Source organism: Hyperolius riggenbachi, chromosome 2 (genome assembly GCF_040937935.1).
Source record: "Hyperolius riggenbachi isolate aHypRig1 chromosome 2, aHypRig1.pri, whole genome shotgun sequence".
Lineage (NCBI taxonomy): Eukaryota > Metazoa > Chordata > Amphibia > Anura > Hyperoliidae > Hyperolius > Hyperolius riggenbachi.
The window spans coordinates 184,036,057-184,059,965 of NC_090647.1; the positions used below are offsets into that span (position 1 = coordinate 184,036,057).

The window sequence follows — 23,909 nt, forward strand, 5'->3', positions numbered from 1 at the left end:
GGAACTTAGCCATGCTTGCACCCATACTACTATGCACCAATACTTGCACCCATCAATTTCAGCAAAAAGATTGAAACTCCTGAAAAGATAAACTATGTATGGCCAAGCTTTAGTAGGCCAGAATAATTGGATCCTATGTTAGGGGTTTATAACGTAGCACACCTTAAACTTCTGCTTAAAGTGGAGCACTTGGGGGAACAGGAGGGTTTATTACAACTTATACACAATTGAGAATATATGGTTTTAGAGAGGAATGGTGCAGGATGGGACAATAATTACTCATAACACAATGTACAACAGTCATTTTTGTTGTTGTCCAACTGCCTAGGAAAGGGCTTTGAGTACATTCCCATTGTCTTATGTAAAACTAAAGGTCTTCTCTTTTCAAAACGTGATCTGTTTTAGTGGCACTCCCACTGCACAAAGAGGGGGGACAGAAATTAAAGTAGGAAAGAAAAATGTTAAAGCTGGTTTGATATACAGAATGCGGGAATTTCCAAGTAGACAAGCAAAGGTCTCCCTTACAACATATTCATTTTTAGGTACTGTGTGACATCTTCACTTAAATCAGTTTACACACCATGCCAACACAGAAGGGTTACTTTACACAGCAATACAGACCTGTAATATAACACTTGAGGGATCTGTCCTCTGGTTTGGTTAGTACCATTACTGCTCAGACTGCAGGAGCTGAAAGTGAAGGTTACGCCATCTGGGCACTGAACAGTGGTCATCCCCCCATCTCCATTCGCTGTGCGACTCCCGTAATTTCTCAGACGTACTGCATACTTTGTGTTCTCCTACAAAAAAATTAAGCAAAACTATTTGTACTGTTTAATTTACAGCATCCATGCAAATCTAAGCTTTTCAGTTTCACAATTACTAAAAGTGTCCCTCACACTTATTTAAAGCGTAATTTAACCTCCCATAACTTCTCAAAAGATCAGAAGAATCCATACATATGCTAAGTGTGACCGAAATATAATTTACAAAGCAAAACCCTTAATTCTGGGCTGAACGTCACATGATCACTTCCATTATTTGTAATGCAATGGGCTTCACTGTTAAACTGCCATTCAGGAAGATGACGCCTTAATTGATAGCCATGGCCACAGGATTCTGGCTTTTTGCTTGTTTTTTTTCCCCGTTTCCAATTAATCTTGCTTTCCCCCTGAAGATGTGCAGTGTGGTCCAGTGTAGCCCGGGACGTTGGTGCGGGTCGTGGGGAGTTCGGAACCTGGAGCTTTTTCTACATTTCTGCTGCCTGGGTCCGTTGTCTGTGCAGGTACATGCCAAATAGAGTCCACTGCTGCTACCCAAGAGGTTGGGACTCCACTGAGGTCAGAAGACACTGCGCTGATTCACACTTTTGGACTCGCAAGATGCTGGCTCCATCCATCAGCTGCTGCTGCTCCACCGCAGCAGGGACTCATTTGGTTCAGCTACTCCAAGAGGCCAGCCGCTAACCCGGAAGTAGGGGCCGCTGCAGCCAGTAGCTTCTGTGACAGCCAGATTATCTTGACCAGCCCTGCCGAATGCTGCCCAGGAGTCGGGACCCACCACAGAAATTAACACTACTGCACGTTTAGAACTGGAACACCTTGGCCAGCACTGCCAGATACCAGATGTCAGCAATCAGGATCTTCAGCAGCATCAGCCATCACAGCTGGTTTCTTTCATGAAGAACTGGGTAATCATTGCTGAGCCTTCTCATCACTCTGCGTTCACCCCCCCCCCCCCCCCCTTCCTTAGGAATGACAGATACTTGAGAAGTGCGACTGGTGGTGCTGTAGTATGGCAGCCTCAGCTCTTGGCTTTCCAACATTATCCCCCCCCCCCCTCCCAGAACCCCCTTTGCACTTGGCAAAATAAATGACTGATTCACTGCACATGTGTGTGTGAATAATGCAACTCTCCACATAGGCTACTACCCAGAGGTGCAAGCATATCAGGATGAAGAGTACCTGCCCCTAGTGAAAAATAGATACACACCACCACTTTAATGCATTAAAAAACTTCAGAAGAAAGCTTTATATCAGATACAGAGCGTTGTTTCAGGCAGCAGCCCTTTCTCAAGTGCGCTCCAAGTCTCCGGGGGTTCTCAACAAAGGCACAGACATTGGCCTAGAAATGCGGTTAAGACTAGCAAAACGCAATGTCTAAGATTTCAATAAAATTGTGGTTTTAATACCCTACCCCTCAACTTGGGGTGATAATCTTTCTTACAATTTTTTGTTTATTTTTTTATACTCTATCAGGTCCCCTCCTCTCCCCCATCCAAGGGTTTACCTCTTGACAAGGGCTTCCCCCGTGACATTAGTCAATGGTGGCTGGATAGTGTACTGGTTAAGGGCTCTGTCTCTGACAGAGGAGACCTGGGTTTGAATCTCGGCTCTGCCTGTTCAGTAAGCCAGCACCTATTCAGTAGGAGACCTTAGGCAAGTCTCCCTAACACTGCTACTGCCTATACAGCTCGTCCTAGTGGCTGCAGCTCTGGCGCTTTGAGTCAACCAGGAGAAAAGCGCAATATGTTATTTGTCTTGATTAGCACAGTGGTCTTTGTTTCTATTGTAGAGCAACCGACAACAATTTACAGAAGAATTTTATGTTCCCTAATGTCATTCACACCTATTACAACTAGCACAGGCTTCAAAATAGAAGTAGCCACAACAGAAAAATAATTATTATTTACATTATGTAATGTTCCTAAAAGTATATGATTGGAAGCATTAACCATTTCCAGACCACGCTAGTTGAAATCTACTCTGTTTGTGGCCGCTTATTTCTGACAGGATGTAGATTTCGACATCGCTGTGCATTCCTGCCGATCGTGCAGCTTTGCGCCCACTCTGTGAGCCGGTCAGGAGCAGATTTCATTATTTCATTGAGCTTGGTACACTAAGAAATTTTCATTTTGGTGCCATTACAAGGAACCTGAGGTATGAGACCTATGGAAGCTGCCATATTCATTTCCTTTTAAACCATACCAGTTGCTTGGAAGTCCTGCTGATATTTCTGGTCAGCAGGGTCTAAATCACAACTGAAACAAGAATGCAGCTAATTTTGTCACATTTGTCATTGACATAATTCGAACAATTGTATAGCACTTTTCTCTGTCGGACTCAAAGGGCTCAAGAGCTACAGCCACTGGGATGCACTCAAGAGGCCACCATGCGGTGTTAGGAAGTCTTGCCTTGAACTCCTTACTGAATAGGTATTGGCCCTAGCCAGGATTCGTACCCTGGTCTCCCATGTCAAAGGTAACCTTCACCAGTACACTATCCAGCCACTGTGACGACATCGGATCTGCATGCTTGTTCAGGGTCTATGGCTTAAAGTATTAGAGGCAGATTATCAGCAGGACAGCCAGTCAATGTGCATTATTTAAAAAGGAAATAAACAGGTAAGCCTCAATATCTCTCTCACCTCGGGTTCTTTTTTAAATTTAAGGAAAAATTAAATCCAATGTTATTTTCCAACCTCAGCACTCTACCCAGACTAATCTTTCACCATTCCAGGAGCTAATTGAAAATTCTTGGTTTAGTTTACCAAGCGATTGATCCATAACTCACTCAGATGAAGAATGAGTTATTTGATTCTCATGAAGAGTTTACCTTCAAAGGCACCGCTTTATCCAGCCTAATTTCAGCAATATCACTTGGGGAATCATCAGTTGTGTAAGTGCCTTTCACTAATTCTAGTGACGTCCACCTGTGTGAGTGCCCTGCATCACCAGAATGATCACTCTGAAAGAATGAAGTCCAAAATTAGAATACACAAGACAACCTAATACTGTTGCTGCAAAAGAACACCAATCTTCATTTCCAGCTAAATAATTCCACTGCACTAATGCTACAAAAGCAAGTATTCATTTGGGGGCATGACTCCAATTTTTTATTTTCTTAAAAAAAAAAAAAAAAAAAAAAAAAAAAAAATTAAGTCTTAATATCTGTATTGAAAAAGTCTAATATGGTACTAGCTTTATAGAACCTTTCTTAACTGAGTCAGGTGACAAGTACAATTGAATTATCACGTTTTAATGCTAAACTTCTTTGAACAAGATGTGTGGACACACACACACACACACACACACACACACACACACACACACACACACACACACACACACACGTGTTTAGCCATCAGGGGCAACAAAGATGATTTGCATACTTAACAGTGATGCACTGTGGGACACTTTAAAGTTCACTCCAACCTGAATCATTGCAAATACCTTCTGTTTTAAGAAGGCAAACCTGTTTTACATAACATTTTAGTAATGAGACTTTTTGATCTCTTTCAGCCTCTTACACACTCCTACGAGTTCTGGTTCACCATGACCTTGCAGGGCAATCTGTAACTCTGAAAGCAAAGTCAACGTTTAAATTGTTTGAGCAGTTCTTTTGATATACTCACATCATCTACAAGAACTTCCAGCTCATATTCATGGATTCCACCTCCTCCATAAACACAGAATCCAACCACTACCACCCCAAGCTTGTCCACAGAGAAGCATATTGCATCAGGAGATCCATTTCCAGTATTCCAGCTTCTACCTTGGCTCGTTTTGGTGAAGCGATTAGGACTGGACTTTACAGAATGCAGAGAATTCAAGCCATCAACCTCAAGTTAAGAGAAACACATCATTACAGAATGATACACACAAAGGCCTACATTAATTTACAAATGCTACATAAAGTTTTTAACATAAAAATATTTATTGGCTAACTGGTGTGTGCTACGCATACCATCTCTCTGGATGTCACAATCACACACCATCCCACATTTGTTCTATAATTTTGTTTTGGGGCCGCCTTGTTCCTATTACTGCAATTAATGTAGAGAACAGGTTTATAGTTTCTAGTTTTGTTAACATTTGGCTACTGTATGTTTTTTTTTTTTTTTTTTTTTTTTTTTTTTATATGCCACTCACATGGCAGGTTTTGTTCTACCCCTTTGGCTGTGATGGACTGTACTCAACATTTTGGGACGCCGTGGATCACCGCTCTTTACATGTCACACTGTTATGGCACTCATTCTACTCATGTAGCTCTGTCCGCTAAGGAATTGGCATATGGGCTGATTAAACATGGCTTGACTATCTCAGCTGCTTTTTCTCAGCAGTTTGAGCCGCCCCTCTGTTCAGAGGTCAATTTATCATATCTTTCCCACTGGATCTGGATGGAAACTACGTTGACATCAAGAGGTTATTTGGTCATGGACACTTTACTGGAACTGCACTCTCCAATCTACATGCTTTATTTGACGTGGAACAGTTTACCACTTATGCTTTGCCACTATAGATTGACTGCTTATGCCATCCATCTCTGCTCGGGTTTGTGGTGCCCTACTCTGGATGCAAATACACTATGCTGCTGACCAGCCTGAATGCATGCTTGGAAGATTTGCTTGCATATCTGCTTGCTCAATCTGAGGATTTATCAGTCGATACAACTGCCACTCACCTACTGTAAGTGGAGCATATTTTGCTTTACCATAAAATATACAAGACTCCTGTATTCTTATTGGTAGAAATTGAGATTTCTAATAAATGTTATGTTTTATACTATTTGGATGTATACATGAGCATTTATTGTTTCATCACACAGTAGCCACGTACACATCCTGAGCATTGCCATTCTAGTGTATTATATTGTCTGACTATTAGCTTGTGGGTCAAACATAGATATTATAGGTTTTGATTTTGCTTTAGTTTATTTGTGAACAGGGTAGAGATCTTTCCATTTTTTTATTTTTTTTTACTTTTTCCATGTCATATGTGTCCATTAACTTATGATCAATTCTAATAAAAATAATTGGATGGAAATAACCCTTTGTGACCAACAACAGGACTTTTTTCCCCCAATTTCTACAAGCATGATAGCATTGTCATACAGAAGAACAGCTAAATTTGAACAGTCACTGATTCTTAAATTACAAAACATGATTACACATCTCTATGCAGTTTGTCTATACTATGTATTTTATAAAAACTGGTCCTTTAATAGTCTACACTACAATATGTATGATCAGATTAGCTCACACTGCAGACTGATGAGTCATATGATGACTCATACCCCTACCTTCTGTCTCAGAAAAACAAATGAGACAAACCCTAGTCTTGATTACTTCCATGTCTCAGAAAATGCCTGCAGATATCACTTACTAAAAAACAGCCTTTACTGGGTTCAGCAGCTAATTTTAGATTGATGCTTAGACTTTCTTATTAGATACACCATCAAGCTTAGCTAACTTTGTAAAATACTAACAATTAAGCATAACATGTCAATGTAAACATTAATAAAGCTAAATGAATGACTCAAAAGTACATTTTGCCTTTGATGGATGGAATACTTAACATTGCTCAAACCTTGCTCTGACCCCACATCTGCTGTCCTGGGATGTGATTTTGTTCCAGGCCGTAAGCATAAGTGCGGGCCATATGATGTGCATATACTAATGCACATAATGTAGCAATCCTTGCATGCTGCAGAGCAGCAACATTACTATACTAGGTCAGCATTCCTGTATAAGGGGGTCAAAACCCACAGCACAAGTGTAGGCTGTATATTAACATTTCAAGGCATTAATATGAGAAACCGTCTATAAATGTACCTCTGATCCAAGGGCAGATGCTGTTAGTTCACTGACAATACTGGCTAGGAGCCCGCATGTGTTGGATACCAGGTGTGAAGAGAAGAGTTCATGCTCCCTGCGCAAGCTGTTCCTTACAGGTAATACAACAATGACCAACATCTTCTCAAGAACTTCCCGAAAGCTGGTCATACCAGAGACATTCTCTTCACTCTGAAAATAAGCAATATGGTTATCTGTAAACAGGAGAACAACAAAGTGCATGTGCAGTTTTCAAAATTCATTCCACCTCCCACTAGATAAAATCAATCATGCACACACTCTTCTGGCAGCGGTCATTGAAGGACAAAGAAATTGCTTAGGAAATTTTTTTTATTAAAATTAAAATTTATTTTATAATTAAAAAATTATGGAAATTCCAATCTGTTAAAGAGACTATGAAGTCTCATAAAATCCAGGTTTTAATTTAAAAAAAAATCTCTAACATCATTGCCCTAACTAAAACGCCACACCCCGCGAATGAACACTAACTAAATCACCCCAAACTCCAGAGCACAAATCCACGACCCTCTTGGTCGTGGATTTTGCTGCTGGAGGAGGCAGAGCTTTCAGCTGCGGCTCTGCCTCCATTCGCATCAATCCGCACGTATCTCCGCCTCCCCCCACCCCTCTCAGTGAAAGAAGACAGAGGGGCAGGCGGAGGTGGCGATCCGCGCTGATGGATGCGTGTAGAGGCAGAGCTGCAGCCAAAAGCTCTGCCTCTTCACGGAAGCGCTCCCCGCAATGTGCCCCCGGGGAGTTTGGGGGGATTTAGTTAGCGTTCAGCCGCGAGGATGCAGTGTTTTAGTTAGGGCAATGATGTAAGAGATTTTTAAAATAAAAACGTGAATTTTATGAGACTTCAGAGTCTCTTTAAAGTTAATTGGCTCTCAAGGACAAACATTTGTATGGACCAAAAAATCCAAAGAACAGTTTTCTTTCTAAAGATTTAAAAGATGGCTTGCTCATGAGTGTATTGCTATGTAACATCCTGTGAAATCAGCCTGTCCCTACCTGGCTGAGCTTTTCCATGCTCGACACCAGCAGAGGGAAGCGATGAGCCAGGGCTGTGTCATTCTCTGTGCTGACTTGTTTCACCATGGACCGCAGAAGGACTTCGCCATCATAAGCAATGGGAAAGATGGAGGTAAGCTTCACTGAAGTGTGACACAAAGCAGACATAACTGCAGCTAGAAGGCGGCTACTGGATGTCTTGAAATTTGCTTCCTGTATGTCCTAAAAGAACCAAACATAAAAACTTATTTCCAACACATAAGTTGCCGGTGTTTTAACTGTGCCATTCAGTTATTGCTTTACAAACTTTATCATATCAAATCAACCCACATATTTTATACAGTGCAGATTTTTTCTTGCAGTGCTTTACAATGTACTTTGAATGATTCCTTTCACTAAGGCCCGGTTCACATTAGCGGGTTTTTTTTGTAGCTGGCCATCAGGATCAGGTAAAATCTGTCAGTTTTTACAGCCAGTGTGCTGTAAACTGTCAGTTTTCTACTTGTTCCTATGCAGCTGCAAAACATTCCCTTTCCGTTCCGCTGGGCACAACGGTCCGGAAAAATAGGTCCTGCAGCATCCGTACAAGCGGATGGATGTGAACGGATCCAATGGTTAACACTAGATCCGTTCGTATACCGGACAGTTTGTACAGTATATGCTCCGCTTCCGTTCACCACTAATGTGAACTGGGCCTAAGTGACCCTCAGAGGGGATAATCTAATGCCCAATGGTAGAGGAAAACAATGTTGGCACAACAACTTATCACATGTGATCAGATATCCTGTGCGACGGGCTTGTATGAACCTACTCTTGTATAGAACACACCACAGGACAAACGAGAGGCTGCAGTATTATGCCTGGTACTCCCCATGCAATTTCCCATCAGATGGACGGGTTGAATAGATTATTTCCAACAGGTCTGAGCTAATTTCCGATCGATTTTGTGATCACTTACTTTGTATAGAAGCGATTGCTAAATCAATCGGAAATCAGATCCAACCTGTTGTAAATCATCAATGCGACCCGTTTACGCGACAGGAAATTGCATGGTGTGTACCGTACCAGGCACTAGACAAGGAACGCACTTGCTGGGATTGTGTTTATTGTGGCAAGTCTTACAATAAGCAACACATCAATCCAGGTAGATACCCACCTGGATTGGGATGTTGCATCATTGTAAAAATTGTCACAATGTTGAGGTTTGCTTAAGCCACAGAAAAAAAATCCTTCACATTCTAATGCCCCTATCATATTCAGTGGAAAGTGGACCTGAACTCTTGCACAGGACAGAAGGAAAACACCGATAAATGCACCCCGTATGTATTCAGAGAGTTTAGCCCATTTCAATCCTCCTCATCTAATCACAAGCTGTAATTTGAGCTCTCCTGTGTCACATGATTGCCATGGCAGAGATGGCAGATAAGCTAATTTGAAAGCACTGGATGTTAATGTCTGCTTCCATGAATCAGGAAGTAGTAACAGTGCAGATTTATTTTAGGATTTGTATCAGCTGTAACAAATGTTTTTGTTTAAAGGTTATTATGCTGTTGTGTTTCTTAACAGCACTGAAGAAGTTCTGAGTTCGGGTCCATTTGAATGTCCCTCCTGCTGTCTAGTGCTAATTCTGCTAGGAAGTCATTTAGCCTACTAATCAGACTAGGAAGAAGCTGGAGTACCCAGAGATAGCCCATGCAAACACATGGAAAACATACAGGGACAGCAGAACAAAGGGGAAAAATATTTTTTTTGCCAACACCGAATACGTAAATTACTTACCTGGTCCAAGCAGTTGAGTAAGTCGCAGAGACAGGCCCACTGGAGTGCAGGAGTAGGGTAAAAGGAATGGAAGCAGGCCGTGAAGGTGTTATGACACTCCTGCAGAACAGCTTCCAACAGACTCAATGGTTGGCTGAGGTATCCTTGAGGGTCGTTATCAAGTTTTGTCATGCAGTTGTCCACACCTTCAGAAAGAATCTTCCTTAGCAATGTCCTAGTTTTTCCAATGCACTCAGCTAGTTTTGTTGTTTCTTCTACCACTGCCTTTGTGGAAGCTGAAGAAGGAAATATGAACCATGTAAGCTTATGAATTAGAAATACCAGTATACTGTTGATCAACAAAAAATAAATAAACCCAAGTTGCTAATAACTTACTGCAGCTTTATCAGCCAATAATACATAGTGTATAAATAAAATAGGCATGAAATCCATCATTCTCCAGTTGCTAGCTAGAAAATCTTAATCCTGACAGCCAAAGTAAACCAATACATTACAACTCAGGGGTTAAACTCAAGGACCCTGGGCCGAATTCAGTGCAGCTCACTATTTTATACTTTCAATGCTAATTTCAAACGAACATTGCCAATAAAATATATCTCCCATAATGCACCTCAATTTGATAACCCATTAAGTGACTTTCCACTGGAGTGCAGCATTTCTACTTCAGCATTCCACAGCAATATTTTTCCAATAAGTGGAGAATAAAAATTACAGTATTATAAATCTCAAAATATCCAAGAAAGGAAAAAGCTAATGCTGAAGGAAGACAATTTACGGTAATTAGCGACGGGAAAGCTAACCTACGTGTTATAAGGCAGTGTCGGTGGTGAAGAAGCACAATACATTACGCTGGCATTTTAACACCAAACATGAAGTATGATAAATCTACCCTTTAAAGCGGATCCGAGATGAAAAACTAACTATAACAAGTAACTTGTCTATATATCTTATCTAAAGTGTAGATAGTTTACACTGCAAATCTAGCTGCAAACAGCTTTAATAGAATATGATTATTTCTTCCTGTGATACAATGAGGGCAACCATGTTTGTAAACATTACACAGAAGCAGGCTTATCTGCATCTTGATCAAAAAAACCTAATCCCCCCCCCCCCCCCTCCTCTGAAATCTCTGTCTAGTAATACTTCCCCCTCCTCCTGCCTAGACTGAGCTTCCATGAGCCCTTGCTACTGTCTGAAAGTGCCTTGGCTCTCTGAAAACACGTGGGCGTGGATTGTTTAGTTTATAGGGAAATAGAGTATTAAAACAAAAAAAAAAACAACAAGTATTTGGCTTGAGGAATGCCCTATAATAGACAAGGAACACAATTATGCAATGAGTAAAAGTTCATCTGGGATTCACTTTAAGAAAAAACATCATCTTGTCCAAGGATAAAAAGGCAGGCTGTAATCACACTAGGAAATGCTAAGGCTACAGCCAAAAATTACTGATACTGCACAATTTCTTGAGCATCCAGATGCTTCCCCCTACTGAGGTTCTTGCTGAACAGGCAAGCATGTGCAAAAAGTAGCGTCATCACGGTTTTCATTAAAACTTCCGTTCAATAAATCTCTACCATAAAATAACAAAGCAGAGGTAAGATGAGTTTGCAGTCAGACATTACGGCAAGGACAACTCACCAATTTTTCCTGAAGTGATGCCTGTAACAGACCACTTATCACCAAAAATTTTAACATTTCAAATCACATGTAAACACATGCATATGACACATACAAAATGCACTATAAATGACCTCTTCCTCTGTTTCTATCCCTAATCGTGAGGAAAAACAAGATAAATCTGACTGGTTTGGACTATCCCATCTATCTATTTATGGGCGATTCTCAGTTTCCTTTATTCTATACAATAGCACTTCCTGGAAAGGCCCTTTACAAAGACCCCGGCCGACCTCCCTACTCACTCGCTGTTAAATATTTCACTCGCACATCATATTAGCAGTTGGACTGAGCCATTCAGCAACTGCTTTGGAAAACAAAGAAAACCCTGAGAATACCCCATGAGGAGATGGAATAGTCCAAAACCTGTCACATTTGTCAGATTTTTGCTACCCATCGTGACAGCAACGTGACAAAAGTAATTTATAGGGCATTTTACTCTGGCACCATTGTACAGCTTATATACAGTATATATTTTATATTCCAAAAATTGTATACTACTGTGTCACCTGCTCTAAATGCATTACATTCTGAAAGTAGCCCCCAAGCAAGGATTTTAAGTTTATTTACATCTTGGCTTTGTATTTCTGTTACGCCTAAGTGGTTAACATTCTAAACTCATGAAAACTGCTTTTTTATCTGAAAAAAATAAATACATAAAACATATGTACAGCTGTATAGTTTTACATGCAAAATTCCTATTAGGGGGGGGGGGGGGGGGGGAAATAATCATAAAAAAAAAGACCTGATATGGGGTATATTTCACATGTGTAGACTCTCAGCAATCGCAGACAGCAGGTGCCCACAAAACGCAGTCTTTCCAAATCCAGGAGAGTGGCAGTGTACTGGAAGCCTTTTAGTCCTCTGAGCTCCTCCACCCCCAGAACTAGAGTGGTCCAACTCCAGTGCAAAACACTCAGTAGAGATTCAAAACATTCCTGGAATGGGGAAAATACATTTACCGCTCAGTCCTACCACAGAAAATGCTGTATTTCTAAACAGAGATGGCAAATTATTCCAGTGTGCATGCAAATTTAATGCAAAGTGTATGCAACTTAGAAGCAAAAATTGATAGTGTATTTGCACTTACTTGTTTAGGGGCAGACATAGAAATTTAAAAAAAGTTAAAGCAAACTGTTACTCTAGTTTGAGCCTATATAATAAAACCCCTGTGTCTCTGCTTCATGTGTGTGTGTGTGTGTGTGTGTGTGTGTGTGTGTGTGTGTGTGTGTGTGTGTGTGTGTGTGTGTGTGTGTGTGTGTGTGTGTGTGTGTGTGTGTGTGTGTGTGTGTGTGTGTGTGTGTGTGTGTGTGTGTGTGTGTGTGTGTGTGTGTGTGTGTGTGTGTGTGTGTGTGTGTGTGTGTGTGTGTGTGTGTGTGTGTGTGTGTGTGTGTGTCCGTGCTTCCAGACTTGCCAGTTTGTTGTCTGAGAACCTCATTGCATTGTGGGAAAAAAACGCTTTTTCCAACTGCCAAGCAAGCAACATCTCCCCGTGTGCATATACTTCAGACAGAGGTGGGAGACGGGTGAGTAGGACGCATCGGCATGCACATTGCCGGGTTCAGCATCAGTTTAACGGCCGGGCCTTTTTACTAGTAATCTATCAAACGCAAAGAGAGCCTAACTATAATGGGTAGCTGTGCTTTCACACAGGTGACACCATCTAAGGACCAGTTTCCACTTGTGCCAGCACTTATTCTGATGCCAAAAATGCATCTGAATCCCTGTAGCCATGTCATGCCAGCTATCAGGATTCACACGTGTGATGAAATATTTTGCTGCACACCGTATTTTTTTCCTGCACATGAACTCTTATGAATTTGCATGCTGGGAAATGGTGTGAAATAAACCCGTAACGGAACCAGGGCTGTGGAGTCGGAGTAATTTTGGGTGCCTGGAGTCGGAGTTGGGAAAAAATGCACCGACTCAGACTCCTAGTGAATTTAAACTGTAATTAAAATAGAAAATATGATAAAATGTTCTATTTCTCAGACAATAGTCATCATACATAATTTATATCTACAGTAATAGCTGTGCTTAGTCCACAAAAATGAAATAAACCAATCAAAATTAGTTACTTATGCTGCTTCAATAAAGCAGTCCCCGTATTTTTTAAAGGGATACTGTAGGGGTCGGGGGGGGGGGGGGGGGAAATGAGTTGAACTTACCCGGGGCTTCAAACTGTCCCCCGCAGACATCCTGTGCCCATGCAGCCACTCACCGATGCTCCAGCCCCGCCTCCGGTTCACTTCTGGAATTTCAGACTTTAAAGTCGGAAAACCATTGCGCTTGCGTTGCCATCTCCTTAATCCCGCTGATGTCACCAGGAGCGTACTGCGCAGACACAGACCATACAGGGCCTGCGCAGTATGCTCCTGGTGACATCAGCGGGATCGAGGACACGGCAATGCAGGCGCAGTGGTTTTCAGACTTTAAAGTCTGAAATTCCAGAAGTGAACCGGACGCGGGGCCGGAGCATCGGTGAGTGGCTGCGTGGGTACAGGATGTCTGCGGGGGACCATTAGAAGCCTCGGGTAAGTTCAACTAATTTTCCCCGGACCCCCCTACAGTGTCCCTTTAAGTCAGATATACACATCTGATTGTGACTGTACAGTATATATGACGTGTACACAGGAATCTCATATATACACTAAATCACTAAAAACATCTATGAGATGGTCAATGAGATGGAAATAATTCTGTGTTGATGCGGATTTATGCAAATGTATGCATTCTCTTTGCTCATGAAATCAAATAATTTGATATGTTAAAATTTGGTTTGGTGACTACAAATTAAAGGGTACCTGAGACGGATGAAAAGAAAAATGTTATACATACCTGGGGCTTCCTCCAGCCCCCTTCAGGCCAATCAGTCCCTCGCTGTCCTTTTCCACCACCTGGAACTTCTGCTATGAGTCCCGGTAATTCAGCCAGTCAGCGCAGTTTAGTCACGTGCAGCTCCCACAGCCAGGAATATTCTGCACCTGCGCAATAGTGCTGCGCAGGTGTAGTATGCTCCCAGTGGCAGAGTGTGTGCATGCGCACTACACCCGACTGGCTCAAGTACCTGGCCCCATAGCAGAAGACCCAGGTGGCGGAGGACAGCGAGGAACTGATTAGCCTGAAGGAGGCTGGAGGAAGCCCCATGCATGTATAAAACTTTAATTTCATCTGTCTCAGGTTTACTTTGTTGCACAGTAGTACTATACTCTACATATGCACTCCCCACAGAGCAGCAGGGAATCCACTGAGTATGTTGTGCACGATGAACACAGAGGTGTTTATCACCCATAAACCTGGTTCAGATTGTGCATGAAGAATGTGTAATCGAGGAAGAATCTCCTCATTCCCCTGCAGAGTACCTGCACATCACTCTTACATGTACCCAGAGCTACATTGCCTAGGGCCTGATAGATGTTCTTTGTTCCGGTCTGTACCTTTTACAAGTACTCTTACCAAGGACTAGTTTTAGTCTAAAGGGAATAACTATAGCAGTTACATATCCTCACTTCAGTTGTCTTGTAAAATTCCTAAGCGTTGGCAGTTAAGAGACGAATTTCATGTTACATACTTTCAATCAACAAGATTGTAATATGCAAATTAGAGGTGTCCGAGTAGAGTCGACGGAGTCGAGGAGTCGGAGGAATCCTAAACTGAGGAGTCTGAGTCGGAGGATTTTTGTACTGACTCCACAGCCCTGCCTTAAAGCAGTGTTCCCCAACCCTATCCTCAAGGCCCACCAACAGTACATGTTTTGCAGAAAACCACAAACATTCACTGGTGAGGCAATAAGTGTCTCAGCAGAGCTGATTAACTACCTCTGTGGATTTCCACAAAACATGCACGGTTGGTGGACCTTAAAGAGAAACTCCAACCTAGAATTGAACTTTATCCCAATCAGTAGCGGATACCCCCTTTTACAAGAGAAATATAATGCTTTTCACAAACAGACCATCAGGGGGCGCTGTATGACTGATTTTGTGCTGAAACCCCTCCCACAAGAAGCTCTGAGTACCGCGGTACTCTGGGCAAACTGCCACAATGTAACAATGTTCAGACAGGAATTAGCTGTTTACAGCTGTCTCTAACAGCCAAAAAAGCTAGGAGCAGCTACATAACCTGCCCACAGTAAAAATGTCACCATGTAATAAATGTCAGAATGTAAATCAGGGAGAGGAAGGATTTTACAATGAGCAAACACTGACTGAATCATTTATACATAATTATGGTAAAAAATGAAGCACTTTTTTTTACTACATTATTTTCTCTGGAGTTCCTCTTTAAGGACAGGGTTGGGGTACACTGCCTTAAAAGACAACTGTAGTTAGAAGAATATGGAGGCTGCCATATGGATTTCCTGGCAGCCCTGCTGAACTATTTGATTGCAGTAGTATCTGAACCACACCAGAAGCAAGCATGCAACTGATCAGGTCAGATCTGACATTAATGTCAGAAACACCCGATCTTCATATGCTTGTTCAGGGTCTATGGCTAAAAGTGTTAGAGGATCAGCACGATGCCAGGCAACTGGTTTTGCTTATAAGGAAATTAATATGGCAGCTTCCATATACTTCAGTTGTCCTTTAAAGGGGCACTATGGTGAAAAAGTGTAAAATATGTTTAAACAAACAAGAAGTATGTTTTTTTCCAGAGTAAAATGAGCCATAAATTACTTTCCTCCTATATTTCTGTTACTTACAGTAGGTAGTAGAAATCTGACAGAAGCGACAGGTTTTGGACTAGTCCATCTCTTCATGGGGGGATTCTCACGGATTTATTTATTTTCAAAAGCACTTAGTGAATGTCAGTTGGTCTGTCAAACTGCCAAAAAAACTGTAGCGACCAGGGAAGCTGGCCAGCATCATTGTTTAAATCCATTTTAGGGAATATCTTGATAAAGAATAAAAGCCTTGCTGAGAATATCCCATGAAGAGATGGACTAGTCCAAAACCTGTCGCTTCTGTCAGATTTCTACTACCTACTGTAAGTGACAGCAACATAGGAGAAACATAATTTATGGCTCATTTTACTTCTCATTTGTCTAGGTTTGCACATATTTAAAATTACAATTTTTCACCATAGCGCCCCTTTAAGTTTGGTGTAGCAGAGACTCACCCCTTTGTGCTCAGGTGTCACACACTGGGACACTGCTAAGCAAATCTCTTAAACAGATTCACAAAAAAAGAAAAAAAAAATACCCGTACAGGAAAACGCAGGAATCGGTTCCTATGTTAAAAATAGGATCCGCTTCAACTTCTTAAACACGGATCCAATTGCTAGGAAATGCAAAGCCCCAACTTGACACATTTTCCTGGATTAGACAGAAAAATGTGTCCAATGAGAGCCTATAAGAATGAACGTTGTCCATTCTCACTAGGCTAGTCACCACATTGCCCGTTTTGATCGCAGTCATGACACGATACACACGTATTCCACCCTTCTAAACAGCACGATGGCCATATTAGCATGGGGATCTCAAATGGGCTGCAAAAGACCAATAGGAATCCCCAGCAACAGGGAGAATTGTCACTGGTTCATTTGGACCAATGAAAATGCTTTGTTGCTATAGAGAATTGGCCTGCTGCAGCCTATGGTGAGCCCCATGCTTCTGCAGGCCTCTAGGCTGTTTAGAAGGGAATGATTGACAGCGGGACAGGTGAGCGGTCATGCATACAGGCGGACGTGATTGACGCAGAAAAGGACCGGGTGCGGGCGTGGAACAGACAGGTGTATTGTTGCATGCAGACGCAAAATGGACGGAAGCTACAGTTTCTGTTCTGCATCTGCCTAAGTGTGAACCAGCCCTTACAGCTTCAAGATCTTCAAAAGCACTCCCGCCTCACAAATGATTATAGGATACAGAAATACTCTAAACAGGTTATGTCTGGGAAAAAAATTGTGACTGAAAACTGCTCACTAGAGATTATTTTCAACTGGAAGAGGAAACCTGGAAAAAACTGCCACTTCCCTCAAAAAAGGCAGAATTTCCCTTTACTGTATACATTGTTAGGCCAAGTCTGTAGTATAAATGTACATAGAGGAACAATATAACCATGCATCCCTTAAGCCTCATCTACACGTGTAGATGAGGCGGCGATCCAGCGGCTCGATTAGCCGTCCCCGCACGTGCCCGCCGCGTCCCCGCTCGCCGCCGGATTAGATTCCCCGCTCGTCCCCGCCGGCGCCGCTCATCTTCCGCTCGATTCCCTGCCATTGTCCCCTCGCGGGGAGCGAGCAGGAAATTGGCGGAAGCAAGATCCTTCCTGTCGGATCTTATCAATCAAGCCGCATCAGCGGCTCGATTGATAAGGAACATCGCGCCCGCATGCTTTAAGGTGGCCATACACATAGATTTACAGCAGATTCAACCATCAGATAGATTTCTGTCAGATTCAAAAAATTACAAAAGAGGACAGCGCTAATGTCTCAGTATTAATGTACCAATGTATTTATTGTAATTAAAATAAGCTTATATTAGCCCATAAAAATCAAATTAAAAATTTCCTAATAAAATATTATATGCAAAATCCCAATCCTGATGAAGATAGTCGATAACTATTGAAACATGTCAATCTAGAAGGGTTTCCTGACACCCCAACAGTTGGTGTAATTGATTGCCACAAACTACGCTGCACAAAGTCTGCCCGCACAAGTCTAGCAAGCGGCAGCTACGCTGAAGCGCAAGGTGGAACGCAGGAGCCCGGAGGGAAAGTGACGTCACTCCCAGCTAGCCACCTACCCGGAAGCCTCGCAAGTAGATTGAGCAGAGCCGCGAGAGGATTGCTGGAACTATGCGGACTGGCGTCTTTACCGGAGGAATAGGTGTTTAAACCTGAAGCAGGACCCTGCATGTGAGGCTACCGGCCGGAGCCCGCATTTAAGGAACATTACAGCTGCAAGATCCGTAAGTGTGTGTGGATCCTGATCGTATAGAGTATATTGCAGTAATAGAGAAAGGAGGAAGAATCCCTGAACAGGAAAGGACTCAAACAGTCTTCTTAACCTTTTCGGGACCATGTGCATTAGATTGTACGCCGCACTTGTGGCTGTTCTAGCCTGATGCGGCGTAGAATCTATGCCGGCCCGCAATTTCCGCTCCCGACGCGATCGTGCGCACCCGGAGGGGGAGATTAAGCTGTCATATGACAGCCGACATCTCCCCCGAGTGATCAGCAGCCATCGCGTATGGCTGCTGATCACACGATCACTACGATCGCCGTCGGATCGTAGTGATCTGTTTGACAGCTGCGGCGGCAGGGGGGGAAAGAAGAGGATCCACTCACCTCCCGGCTGTTCCAGCGACGATCGGCGCCCCCCTCCGCTCTGGCCGGCATCTCCGCTTCATCTGACGTCAGCGCCGGGTCCCGGCTTGATGACGTCATCAAGCCGCGACCCGGAACTGCTCGTCAGACAGAACGGAGATGCCGGCCGGAGAAGAGGGTCCCGTGCGGCTCATCGCTGGAGCCTGGAAGGTAAGTGAAGGCTGCTGGCAGAAGGGGGGGCCCAGGCCACCAAGGAGGGACACAATGCCAGGCAGCCACACACGGGATCCGGCCGCCTGACCCCCCAAACGTGCGCACCCCCTTCCCGCGCAAAAAGGTTAATCAGTCTGGACATAGAACTGCCCAACGTTTGAGCTAGATAAACCATTAGGTCAGTAGAGGACCAGGTGGCTCCATTGTATGCAGGGTGGTGTGTATGTATACGAGATTGAAGTATCCCAATATCATTTAATTGTATTTGGAGACGTGGATAGGATCTCATACAACGGATTTTGCATATAATATTTTATTAGGAAATTTTGAATTTGATTTTTATGGGCTAATATAAGCTTATTTTAATTACAATAAATACATTGGTACATTAATACTGAGACATTAGCGCTTTCCTCTTTTGTAATTTTTTTTACTTTAACTACTGGTAGGGGCTGAGGGGATACCCCATACTTTGAGGATTCAAGCAGCTGGTAATAGAGAAGTATACAGATAAAAGAGCAGCGCCCTTCAATTTTCCTTTGGCTAGATTTCTGTCAGATGTCTGTCAAGTCCAATCTGACAGGAATCTGCTGTGTGCCACACACTAGGAACAGATTTCCAATAGATTTCAGATTATAATCTATTGGAAATCGATCTAAATGTATTATTGGACCATTCGATCCAATGCAACTCTATGGGCCATCGATCTGCTGCCAGCAACAGATCGACCTAGATCTTCCATGCTGTCAGATCAAATCGATCGAAATCGGCCACAAATCGATCGAATGGGGAATCAATTTCTGATCGATAGATTCTATAGAATCGATCAATCGCTGAAATCGGCCAGTGTACATGGTCTACCAGTGTACATGCTCTGCTTTACAGTTGTGCCTCTATAAGCTTATCTCACAGCAGGAAGCCAATAAGGCATAGCCTACTGTAAACAAGATATTGTGCTCCGCCTGCAGTCTACCATGTTATGCAGCAATTCATGTATCTTGCATACAGTTCTAGAGTTTCCACATCGGTCTGTCTTTTCTTTCAGCTCAGGACAGTCACATTTCTGGAGAGTAACATTTTTCATTCATAGCAGCAATGAAGGGAAACACTTTATTCTGGTTTTCCATTTAATGTAGATTATAATACTGACGTAAACCATAGTGATTTATATCTTGTGAATGGCAGGATGCACTAGTGGTTTTTACTTACCACTGAAACTGATCTTGCAAATGATCTTTTTAAGATATGTACTGGTTCACAGACTTGCTGCTTTCCTTTGGTGGCACTACCATCACTGGTGGGCAGCCTACACGAAAATGAGGTCAAAACAATTAAAATCAATTGCCACAAACATTGAAGACCTTAAATTTAATAGTGGACCTTTAAAAGAAAAAGCAGCAGGTGTTATTACCTATATAGCAGCTGTGGTATTTGGCCTGCATTAACATCTGTGCCATTATTGGACTTCTTAGAGCTTTTGAACTGGAACACAACTCTGGGGAGGGAGAAACAAAACACTGAACAATTAGCTTTTAACGATTTAAAAAAATTGCAAAGAAAAAAAACTGTACTTAATAAACCAAGATAAACGTTAAGTACTGTATTTTTCGGACCATAAGACGCACTTTTTGTCCCCCAAAAGTGGGGAGAAAAAGTCAGTGCGTCTTATGGTCCGAATGCAAGTGTGTTCCCAAGTGCTAAACGTCGCCATTCCCACCAAGGCTGTCCCCATGTCTTCTACCTTTCCTATGTCCGTTGTCCTAGCTTAATCCTCCATCCATGTGTGACGGTTGCAGTTTCACACACAGATCATGGGCGGGCGGGCGGGCTGCTGCAGGATATACAGAGAAGGGGCACCCGCCGCGATCCTGATGATGGCGCTGGCATCGGTGAGCTCGGCCAGCCTAATGTAACAGCGCTTCCAATCCAGGGATCCAGAGCAAGAGATGGCCATTTCTGCTAGCAACAGCCTTCTCAAGCTGGCGGCCGTGGCTTGGGCAGCGTATACTTCCATGCACGCCGCGGCTTCCCCTTCAGCGTCCACACAGAACGGCCAATGAGGTGAGGTGCATCAGCTCTAGCCCTGCCAATCACCGCTGCTATGCTCGTTGACAGGACCGGATGATCTCGGAGGCGGGACCATAGCGCTATGGTCCCGCCTCCGAGATCATCCAGTCCTGTCAACAAGCAGAGCGGCGGTGATTGGCGGGGCTAGAGCTGATGCACCTTGCCTGATTGTGTGGAGGCTGAAGGGGAAGCCGCGGCGTGCACGGGAGTACACGCGTCCCAAGCCACGCAGCCAGCCAGCCCATGATCTGTGTGTGATTGGACTGCTGCTCCGTGTTTTGTGCGAGTTTCTGTAAATTTGCTGCTCCAACAGGAGGGAGGAAGCGTGGAAAGACTTTTGTTTGCTGACTGGGGGTAATTTGCTGACTGGGGGTAATGTAGTCTGAATGGGTGAGGTGGCCTTTCTCCTTTGCACTTTCCATTGTTTGTCAGTGCTGGATTAATGATCTGAGAGAAGATCCATTATCCCATTAACCACTTCAGCCTTCAGTCGTTTTCACTTTATGCATCCGAGCAATGTTCACCTCCCTTTCATTAGCCTATAACTTTATCACTACTTATCATAATGAACTGATCTATATCTTGTTTTTTCCGCCACCAATTAGGCTTTCTTTGGGTGGTACATTTTGCTAAGAGCCACTTTACTGTAAATGCATTTTAACAGGAAGAATAAGAGAAAACCGGAAAAAATTCATTATGTCTCAGTTTTCAGCCATTATAGTTTTAAAATAATACATGCCTCCATAATTAAAACTCACCTATTGTATTTGCCTATATGTCCCGGTTATTACACCGTTAAAATTATGTCCCTATAACAATGTATGGCGACAATATCTTATTTGGAAATAAGGTGCATTTTTTCCGTTTTGCATCGACCACTATTTACAAGTTTAAAATAAAAAAAGTATAGAAATATTTCATCTCTACATTTATATTTAAAAAGTTTAGACCCTTAGGTAAATATTTACATGTTTTTTTATTATTGTAATGTTTTTTTTTTATATTAAACATTTTATTTGGGTATTTTTGGGGAGGGTGGGATGTAAACAGAACTTTTATTATGTAAATGTGTGTTAAGGTTTTTCTTTTTTACTTTTACTTTTTGGCCACAAGATGGCGGCCATGAGTTTGTTTACATGACGTCACTAAGCGTAACATACGCTTAGAGGGACGTATGGGGGACGCAACAGCCAGAAAAAGCAGAGCCTCTGAGAGAAGCTGTCGCTTTTTCTGCGGGGGAGAGGAATCAGTGATCGGGCACCATAGCCCGATTCACTGATTCGTTGGCTAACGATCCACGGCCGGGAGTGCGCATACGCGCACATGGTCTCCTGGGCGTAGCTAGTACGTCCAGGAGGCCAAAGTAGTTAAGTAATGATTTTCTCAGTGTGACCCTTGCCTGGTAGGCATAAGACAGACCCCAGTCATGCAAGGAGACTATGCTGCAGACCCCAGGTGGGCACCATGCATTTCAGAATGGCAGCCACCACGCAGGAATGGAGAAGGATTAGGCTAGAACAGAGGACACAGTAAAGGTAGAAGACAGGAAGCTGGAAGGTCAGTAAGGATGCACAGCGGGAATGCTCAGGGACAGGTGTGAATGATGCAGAATAGCAGAGCACCAGGCACAGTTACCTCTCTTATGGTGGCCATACATGGTACAATTTTTTCATCCAATCTTACCATTTGTATGTAATATAAGGGAACTGCCTAAATTATCCCTTCAGTATATTCACTTAATTTACCCTTATATTACATAGAAATGGTAAGATTGGATGAAAAAAAATTGTAACATGTATGGCCACCATAAGACAGACAATTGTGGGAGAACATCCCCAACACGCCCCTGCACCATGGATGCACCAGGTTTAGTATTTTTTTTTTTTACCCTGGTTTTGTCCTCTAAACCTAGGTGCTTCTTATGGTCCGAAAAATACGGTATCAACAACCACACACTTCTGTGATTTTTATTGACAGAGCCATATTGATTTCTAAAGGATACCAGGTAAAGCCCCAGTAGAATAGGAACTCCCACTCTGTTGGCAAGGAGCTAGAGGCCCAAGATAGGAGCCAGCAGTAATGTATTTTAAATATACGGTATTAGTTGGAAAGAGTATAGACGTGCAAGGCACAAAACTTTGTGCATTATTTATACAGACAAAAAAGGGCTGAACCAGGGCTTAAAAATCTGTCTCCATATCTGAATATAAGATGCCTCTCAAAAATCAGCTCATCTCCCAATTAGGTGATTGGAACTATCTACCTGCACACACAATACTTTAAGATACCCCATGGGGGCCCCGTTGTGTCTGTGCCAGCTTCTAAGACTGCTTTGTCAGGAGTAGAATGTCTAGCATAGGAAATAAAGTTCCTACTGGCTCAAGTTCAGACATTTATTGTAGTGGCACAACACAGTTTAGAAAGGATGAAGTGCTGCGTTATGCAACACTTCTACAGATAGCTATAAAAAAAACGATTTCAAATGCAAAATGCATTTTATCTATCATAGTCAGCAGCTATCAATTAAAAAAAGCAAAAAAAGTAAATAGAAGACAAAACCCTTTTATCTGGCTAAAAATAAGCAGATAGGATTTTAGTGCTGAAAAGTTCAAAGGGTCATTACTTTTGTTGGTTTTGCAGCACAACAAAGCATATTTTACATCAGACTGTCATGGCTGCTCTTTAAAATGTAGTCCTAAACCTGAAAATCTTAAAGGGTGCCAGAGATGACTCAAAAGAAGAAAGTTACACATAGCTAGGGCTTCCTCCAGCCGCGTTCAGGCTAGTTGATGCCTCACCATCCTCCTCTGTCAACTGGAGCCTCCACTATGGGTCCCGATAATTCAGTCAGTCGGCGCAGCTTGGCTACCCGCACTCCCCCGTAGAAGTCTCCTGGCAACAAGAATGTGCCCATGGCAAGGCATGCGCACTACGCCCTGACTGGCTGAATTAATAGGACCCATAAAGTATCCAGGCAGTGGAGGAAGACGGTGAGGGCGATCAGCCTGAAAGGGCTGGAGAAAGCCCCAGGCAAGTATACATTTTTCTTTTAAGTTATCTCAAGTGCAAAAGAATAAGACGACTCAGTTCTATGTTACTTATGTTCTGTCTACCAACAGTACTAGACACACAATTATCTCAAAGGATTTTTTTAGTTAAGGTTTGCTTTAATGACAGCAAAAAAAAAAAAAAACAAGCACAGAATGAATTAAACGTGAATAACTTGAATCATTATGTGGAGCCATTTATAGATACGAGGTACCTAGAGAT

At 42.7% G+C, this 23,909-nt stretch overlaps 1 protein-coding gene across 19 annotated transcripts in view; it reads right to left on the reverse strand.

Moving 5' to 3' along the window:
* Positions 1–23,909, reverse strand: part of MYCBP2 (MYC binding protein 2) — a 304,231-nt gene that overhangs the window by 110,697 nt on the left and 169,625 nt on the right. For all 19 annotated transcript variants that reach the window (XM_068267884.1, XM_068267883.1, XM_068267882.1 and 16 more), the window contains 9 exons: positions 19,984–20,067; positions 19,782–19,878; positions 11,843–12,035; positions 9,424–9,698; positions 7,645–7,866; positions 6,613–6,804; positions 4,414–4,620; positions 3,615–3,746; positions 622–800 (listed from right to left, as the gene is read on the reverse strand). In XM_068267884.1, coding sequence (XP_068123985.1) covers positions 622–800; positions 3,615–3,746; positions 4,414–4,620; positions 6,613–6,804; positions 7,645–7,866; positions 9,424–9,698; positions 11,843–12,035; positions 19,782–19,878; positions 19,984–20,067 — 1,581 coding nt within the window. The remainder of the gene's footprint in view (positions 1–621; positions 801–3,614; positions 3,747–4,413; positions 4,621–6,612; positions 6,805–7,644; positions 7,867–9,423; positions 9,699–11,842; positions 12,036–19,781; positions 19,879–19,983; positions 20,068–23,909) is intronic.